General features: G+C 51.0%; 3 protein-coding genes across 3 annotated transcripts in view; 2 read left to right on the top strand and 1 right to left on the bottom strand.

Moving 5' to 3' along the window:
• The window catches only part of MGYG_08563 (26S protease regulatory subunit 8), a gene marked incomplete at both ends in the record, with an annotated part of 1,382 nt that extends 1,077 nt beyond the window's left edge, over nucleotides 1–305 (top strand). Inside the window, one exon of the mRNA XM_003169606.1 lies at nucleotides 47–305. Coding sequence (XP_003169654.1) covers nucleotides 47–305 — 259 coding nt within the window. The remainder of the gene's footprint in view (nucleotides 1–46) is intronic.
• A 2,006-nt stretch (nucleotides 306–2,311) lies between these two features.
• Nucleotides 2,312–4,543, top strand: MGYG_08562 (hypothetical protein; the record flags this gene model as incomplete). Its single annotated transcript, XM_003169605.1, has 6 exons — nucleotides 2,312–2,840; nucleotides 2,975–3,407; nucleotides 3,524–4,004; nucleotides 4,204–4,254; nucleotides 4,327–4,419; nucleotides 4,490–4,543. The coding sequence occupies 6 exons, from the start codon at nucleotides 2,312–2,314 to the stop codon at nucleotides 4,541–4,543; spliced, it is 1,641 nt and encodes a 546-aa protein (XP_003169653.1).
• An 879-nt stretch (nucleotides 4,544–5,422) lies between these two features.
• Nucleotides 5,423–7,424, bottom strand: MGYG_08561 (MPA43; the record flags this gene model as incomplete). The annotated part of the gene is made up of 3 exons (XM_003169604.1): nucleotides 5,423–6,481; nucleotides 6,554–7,114; nucleotides 7,221–7,424. 3 exons carry the CDS (start codon nucleotides 7,422–7,424, stop codon nucleotides 5,423–5,425), a joined length of 1,824 nt encoding a protein of 607 aa, XP_003169652.1.
• Nucleotides 7,425–7,735: the final 311 nt, after the last annotated feature.

Below are 7,735 nucleotides of genomic sequence, written 5' to 3'. Positions count from 1 at the left end.
CGCCCCAAGTTGAAAGCTAACTGAAACATTTGTTCGCCCGTTGCAGTGTCGAAGCCAGAGCTGACATTCTCCGCATCCACTCCCGCTCGATGAACTTAACTCGTGGCATCAACTTAACTAAGATCGCCGAGAAAATGAACGGCTGCTCTGGTGCTGAGCTGAAGGGAGTGTGTACCGAAGCTGGCATGTACGCCTTGCGAGAGCGACGAGTACATGTTACGCAGGAGGACTTTGATCTCGCAACTGCCAAGGTTCTCAATAAACACGACGACAAGGAGGTCAGTCTCGGCAAGCTGTGGAAATAAACGTGCAATAAAGCGAAACAGGTCGGATCAACTGGCAACGGATGGAGGGGTTTTTTTCATGTGGACTATCGTGGTTACATCCACTGCACGAAACTATGGATGCACAGGCTCGTTGTCTGCCGTCATTGTAAGGCATGCTACCAGTGGTTTTGCGGTCTGTCCCTGAATTGGTGATCGCCAGCACCCCTATCTTCTTTACCTCTTCATTCTGTACACTACATAGCGATGATATTCAAGCCAGAAAAGCCTGCCTATCTTCCCCAGGACATCCCTACTTGTGCAACTACTACTATTACGCCAACCAGGCTGTATGGCCTCCCCTAACTCTACAGAAGCCGTCACCCTTTACTATCTTCCCCCTCACATACATGCAACAACCCTCTTATTATACTCTTTAGATCTACTTTATTCGGCAGTGGAGCGCATGGCAACTCCCTTCTATCTCTTCACGGCCCAGCGCCACCTCCATAACTATGGAATACTTTCTTCTTCGTTCTGCAGGTTGGTATCTATAACTACCTAGTACAAGAAGAAAAGAAGAACGCGCCGACTCTGATGCCGACTCGCAGCCGGGGCCGAAGGTCCTAAAAGCTTGTGCTTTCTTTTCCGCCAGCAAAGTGAGCCACTCCAACGAGTATGAAGTACGAAAGTACTACAATAAGCAACTCCATGGACTCGCATCCCGTAATTAGATGCTATGTGACGACGCCCAAAAGCTTCATCTGCGCCTGACCCTCACTTGTTGCAACCGGTGCGGCCAAATGGCTTTCACGCGGAGATTGATCGGCGGGCTGTTGAGGCCATCAACGACACTCTCTGCAGCCTGGAAGTCTCCCTACACTCCATAGAATTAATACTCCGTCTGTCAAGCAGGGTTAATCCGTCCCAACGAGTGGGAGTCGAGCTTGCATGGCCGAAAGGACGTCGCTCCGCAAAAAGAAAACTGTCCAGGCAGACGAGCAGGCTGATATGATGGGACAGCGAACAGGATGGACGCGCTCCTCTATGGCCAGCTGACCTTGCTTATCTTTTCGCTGCGAGCCATCGCATGGGGCACACACCTGGTAGGTATGGTACCCAGAGCACATCTATACGAGCAGTTTGATAGCAGAAGCAACGAGAGCAAACATACAGCACCCAGCACCAAGTCGGCAAGAGTCAGTGCAGAAGCATGAAGTCTACTCCATACGGGAGTAGAGTCAACCCGGGATGTATCTTGTAGTTATGGACAAGTTTACCGATCCATGCTGGATATCGTTAGCTATGCATCTCGGAATTTTGGAGGAATCCATATTGCCCTCTCACTTTCCACATGGCCACCTCATCCATGAGGGTCTATCAACTCACTTACCCCAGGTTTCTTCGGTCTTTTATCCCTACAGGGCCGGTGCATAGTTGACGAATCGAATGTACTCAGTATAAACCAACTAACTAGCTATATACGGGGCTCTCCACTCAGTATCCGCCTACCCGACCCTGCTCTCCCGTACCGTCTCAGGGTGCATCATTCGCTGTCCTGCTCTCAAGCCTTTCGCTAAGCATTATCGAACTAATAGGAAGGCTCCCTCGCCAGCCACCCCTTTGATCAATCTTCATGTTATCAGGATCTTATTATTAATTTTAATATGTAATTTCTTTTTCCTCCCCTTTCGGTCCTTTTATCAGACAACCTGCAATAATTGCTTCTTGGGACAGTCCTTGGCTTCTTTGTTATATCTTTTTTTCTATCCCCCAGCTCTTCACAGCTTGTCTTCTTTTCAACCCCCTCATACTCCTAATAGAGTGATTGTGCGCAGTTCCTATTCTCTATTACTTTTGCAGCAGCTTTCCACCTTGTTGTCTCTCTTTGATAAGCCAGGTTGGCCCCCTACACTAGTTAGTTGATAGCCTTCTTAGGAAAGGAGATTTCCAACTGCCCTATCAAATTCAAAGATACCACTAGATTTGACCGCTGTGCGCGTCGTTTCTTGAACGGGGCCTTAGTGAATATCGTGGATTTACAGGAGATGGCCTCAGCTGAAATATGGGCAGCTTTGTTGACGGCCGTTGATCCACTCAGCGTGAGAGCCATGCCAGCAATGCTGCAGTCCACCATTGACCTGCTGGAGTCAGAGCTCGCCAGAGCCAGGGCAGCGTTGCAGGAACTCCAGTCCCAGCCAGAGCCTTGCTATGTCACTCTCCAGAACGATGCTACCGGAGAGGCTATGGCGGCCTACAAGACCCATCTCCTCGAGCGGGTTGCAGCTTCCAGCAGTCTAAGTTTACCGCAATCGACTGGGGAGCACCGCAGAGGAGCAGCCCGACTCAGGAGACGGCCTGTCTCGTTTTGGAATATCATCTCCAACTCACTTGTCCTCGACCATCTGGCTCCATATCTTTCAGTGGCTTCGCTCTTCTCTTTAGCCTCGACCTGCACAGCGCTGCGTGGCCTTATCATGGACACCCCATATGTCTTCCGGTACCTCGATCTTACCCGTTGCAAGGGTGCCCAGCCCTCATGGATGCATACCATGAACGGAAACATGAACACCTCTCGTATGATGGAACAGTCCCCAGCGGACGAACAGCTCTACTCCGCACCCCTGCGGACCATATTCGACGACCTGAGCCGAAGGTCGGTCCTCCAAGACGTCCGGACACTGGTTCTTGACGGCTCCCGGTCACGGCAGAGCTGGTCTCGGACATCCTCTTGACCGACCGTTTCCGCGTCTCCCTGCTCTCGATCCGGGGATGTCTTCGTCTCGACGAGCACAAGCTCAGGCAGGTCATTGAGTATGCGGTGCGGCCCGGTCGCGCCAAGGGGTCGCCAAGTGTCAAGGGGATCTACTATTTCTCTCCCAAGCCCATAGCTGCTGCGACTCCTGCAAGTCTTACGACTTCTGCCAGCGGAGGCAGCCCATCAGACGACAGGAGGCTGCGAGGCTGCAACACGTCGACGCTTGGCCACCGAGACTCGTCAAACCACCGCTGGCATCGCCAGCGTCACCACCGCGCCTCGCATCGCTCTGATCTGGGCTCGGCGGTCGTGCAGGCGGAGGACCCCGTTGACAGATCAGGGGTGCTCACAAACCGCCCAGGCCGCCTATCTCTGGGCAGCGAGTGGTACCGCGAGCCAGGCCAGGTTCTGAAACTGCCTTCGGTGCAGAATGGATGGGCTCACACGCTGCAGCTTTGCAAGGAGTAATATCCTTTGACGCCCCCTTGTGTAGGGGTACTAGGCATGATCCAAATCTGCATCTCCGCGACAGTGATAATCGTCAACAACACCATCATCCTATTAACAGCCAATTCCACCACCCCCAAGACGATAATAATGTATCAGTTTCCGCTACTCCGTCTGCCTCCTTTTTGGCTCCCGCGATTGCGACCGTCGCTCTAGGACCAGCAGGCTGTGATGGGTGCCGCACCTGCCCTGAAGGGCCCCTGGTCTGGGAACAGTCCCCTGAGCAGCATTTTCCGCTCTTGTCACCGCCGCCTTTACACTCTTATAAGACCACTGTAGCCAAGGCGCCCGCCCTCCGCCTCGATGAATCCCTGGTCCTAATTGCCCAGTGTGAGGAGTGCCTAAGAGGCCGGCGGTGCCACAGGTGCAACCGATGGATGTGTGCTGCATGTTTGCCTGATGCAAGCAAGCCGTGGCCACCAAAGGTGCAAAATCTTGGGTCTTATGCAGCAGGCGACTCAGCTTTATCAGTAAAGGTATCTTATCTACAGTTTTCTTTTCCTCCTTGTTTATCATTTGAAACTCACCTGACCTACGGAGTACCAAAGCTGCTGTGTAGCCTTTAAGATCTGCCTATTCCTTCACCCAAGAATCTTCGACTCTCTTGGCTCAGCCTTTTCTTCGTTTAACCATTGATTGATCTCCAGACCCAACTTTTACTAACATTGGTTCCAGCATCAGAATCGACCATTCATGCGCCGAGATTGCTGGGAATGCGGACCGACTGTAAGTCTCCCTGCACTTGTCCATATATTACTAGCAATATTCCAGCGCTAACAAAGCTTCTTCCATTTCTAGTGCCTGTCTTGTATGATGGAAGTACTCCGTTCATGCATTGCCTGCGGAGGGGAATACTGCATAGATCATAACGATGGTTGCTCGCCCACCAAGGTAGGCTGATCATGACCACCATCACAAGCATGGCTACTTAGAGCAGATAATGTTAACATAGGTCCTACAGTGCGATTGGTGCAATACTACTACTCCACGGCGAATGATACGTGACCTTCACTAATCTGTCATCTCTACACTACATGAAGTCGTCGTATTTTCGACTTTTCTCTGGACCAGAGACACTCTCGTCATACACAATAAGGTGTCATAGTTCGGAATACTAACCCCTGTACGATGTTATCCGGTATGATTTCATTGCCTCGAACTCGAATACCTCGTCCATTCTGTCTTCCTCGCCATAAACTTATGAGCAGAGTCTATATTGACCTGTGACCTCTCTCCACTCTTGACTAATTCTTACATCGCTGGCCGGTTCCATGCTTCCCTTCTAAACCTCTATACCGATCCTAGCGTATACCAATCCACACATCGGGTTCAAGGAGGGAACAAATTCTATATCTTCTTTACTTATAGCGCGCTGCCCATCTCTCTCCACTCTTGCAATATTTACCGTTTCTGCTTCTTCTCTTTCCTCTTCATCTCCCCAGTTCGGTTGCTGGGTCGAGATTCTATTTCGCATTGCATTGGGGTATTTTCAATGGCAAGTGTGCATCCTTCTGCGGCGCATACAGGCGAAAAGGCATCTAGAGGAACGGAGCGAAGGGAATGGTCCCCCCCCCCTTCCTTTTTTTTATGGCGTTTTGGTTGACTGTGTGATAGCCGCTGGTGCCAGTTTGGATTCCTCTCGTGTTGTAGTAATTCCATCTGATTAATGAAAGTTGTAAATTCTACTTCCTCTCACAGGTTCCTCAGCCCATGATGATCCTACCGATCTTATACGACGGCTAAATAGCGGGAGGCGCACGTGTTCTTGGGTGTCTTAGTTTTATATTCAATATACTGCTACTTTAGATTATACTTTAAGCAGCAAGAAGGAAAACGGAAGAATATCGCCTGCTATAGCTATGGCAGGTTAGATATGCCAGTGTTTTCAATCCTCTCAAGAAGAATGCCATCCCACGACGGCCTTGTCCACATCTGATCTGTATTCTTGCTGCTTATAGCATTGCTCCAGGAAAACCTTGTACTTCACCTCAAGCAGCTTCTTTTCATGCTCGTCCTTGGTTGGGTAAACTGCTTTGCCAGGCTTGCTCATTCGGTCCATAATATCCCATAGGCCTTCAGTCTTGCCATCTTTGTCAGCACTGGCAGCTTTAGCTCCGAGCATGGCAGCTCCATGGCATACAGCAGCGTGGACATAGCGTGGGACAAAAACGGGCATCGAGCAAGCTGACGCTATGAGGCCCATTAGAATGTCGTTTTGGCATTGAGAACCAGACATGAAGATGGAGGTAATATTGTGGCCGGCCTTGTTCATTGTCTCAATAATCTGGCGAGTCTGCAGCGCAATGGATTCCAGAGTGCCGTAGTAGTATAGACATAGTCCATTGACAGACTTATCACTGGACAGACCGATAACAGAGCCTGACATTTGCGCGTCAGCAATGGGGGACCTGTTTCCAAACAGATCCCCGTAGAGAAAGAAGTGGCGGCCAAGGTAGGCAATGGAGGGCGCCTTTGATTCGGCTGCCATCTCTCTCAGACGTTCGTTCAGGTAATCGTAAATGTTAGTGTTGTAGGACTCGGCAACAGAGAGTGCTTCATTGAAGGCTGGATGAGTTTCAATAACATGTTTAAGCAGTTCACCGGTAGCTGACTGCCCTCCTTCTGCCATCCAGAAGCCTGGGATGATGGTGTCACGGTAGGGGCCCCAGACACCGGGGACAAAGACGGGGTTGGGGGACATAGCCAAGTGGCAAGTGGAGGTACCTGCCACGGCAGCCAGACGAGTAAATGCCTGAGTTCTGTCGTTGTTTGCGGCATCAGCGCTCAATAAATCGGAGTCCAAGTCGACTTTGGCGCCGACGGTTCCAATCCACCCTGCGTATGCATCGATGACACCACTACCAACTGCAATTCCAGCAGGGAGGCCCAGTTCAGCAGCAGCAGATTCACACAGCCCACCAGCCAGCTCACCAGCACTTAAATATTCTCCGTTCTATTTCCCAGTGTGTTAGCTACTCCTTTCGGCACTATATACTTCATATTTGTTGGACGAGTTCGAACATACCTCTCCGTTTACGCCACCCATGCGCTTGAAGTTTTCAGCGGCCAGGTCCTCCAAGCCGATGGCATTTAGGAAGTCAGGCTGCCACCCCTTGATGCTGCCATCAACACCGACAGGGACGTAGCCCTGTTTGCAGACTACGCTGCAGAAGCTCCTCTTTTCGTTACCAGTGGCTAAATGAGTGAGTGCGTCAGCCAAGTCGTAGAACTTGCATCTGTCAAATAGCTCCTTTGGCATGTTGTTTTTGAGCCATAGGGCCTTTGGAATCTCCATCTCGATGGACATCTTGCCTCCAACATATCGGAGCAAGTTGTGGCCGGTAGCATTAATCTTCTCAGTCTCGTCTACGGGACGATGGTCGAGCCAGAGGATGACGTTGCGTTCGGTATCGAAGTTCGGCCCAGTGACAGAGATGGGTTCGCCAGTATCGTGGGCAAAGACAGCCAGGGAGCAGGTAGCATCAAACCCGATTCCCTTGATGGAGAGAGGGTTGATGTTGTGCTGGCTGATAGCTCGCTGGACGCATATACAAATGCATCTCCAGATATCGGTGGTCGATTGCTCCTAAGATATCCCACAGCTTGTCGTTAGTCTCTAACGATGCATGGACTAACTACAGGTGCGGAGGATAGTTGATGATAAAGCACAGAAGATCACAGAATCTCCTTACATAGTACCCCTGCTGGGGCTGCCAGAGGCCGATGTTTTCAGATGCCAACCCAACGATATCGCCTTTATCGTTGATGATGCAAGCTCTAGCACTGCCAGTACCAACATCGACGCCGATGAAGTGATCCATCAACGGGTTAATTTCGTTCCTGGGATCCATGGTGGCCTGTCTCGAGACCTGCTGGGACGGTTGGACGGAGCTCATCCTGGATGGCGTAGGCGCAGGTCTAAATAGGCAGCGCACTGGTTCTGGCAGTCTCCTCCACGCCTTTCTGCCTTGGGTGTCCTACGAGAGGGGTGCGTGGAAGTGAGTGTGTGTTCCTGGCGGGCCGGCCGGCAGCTTCACAAGAAAAAGAAGATCTCTTTGCGTAAGGCTGAAAGGGCGCTATCAGGTCGTTATACAGGCCGAGAAAGGAGGCAATTCCTGTTTATCGGACAAAGAATGCAGTTTTGAAACCGGCGAACAGGGCGAGAACTGGAACTGGAGCTGTTGTTAGTTAAAGCTTGGGGGCTGAG

Source organism: Nannizzia gypsea, genomic scaffold (assembly GCF_000150975.2).
Source record: "Nannizzia gypsea CBS 118893 supercont1.9 genomic scaffold, whole genome shotgun sequence".
In the NCBI taxonomy this organism is placed as follows: domain Eukaryota; kingdom Fungi; phylum Ascomycota; class Eurotiomycetes; order Onygenales; family Arthrodermataceae; genus Nannizzia; species Nannizzia gypsea.
Note: the sequence above shows the minus strand (reverse complement) of the source record. Positions and strands in the feature narration are given on the sequence as shown.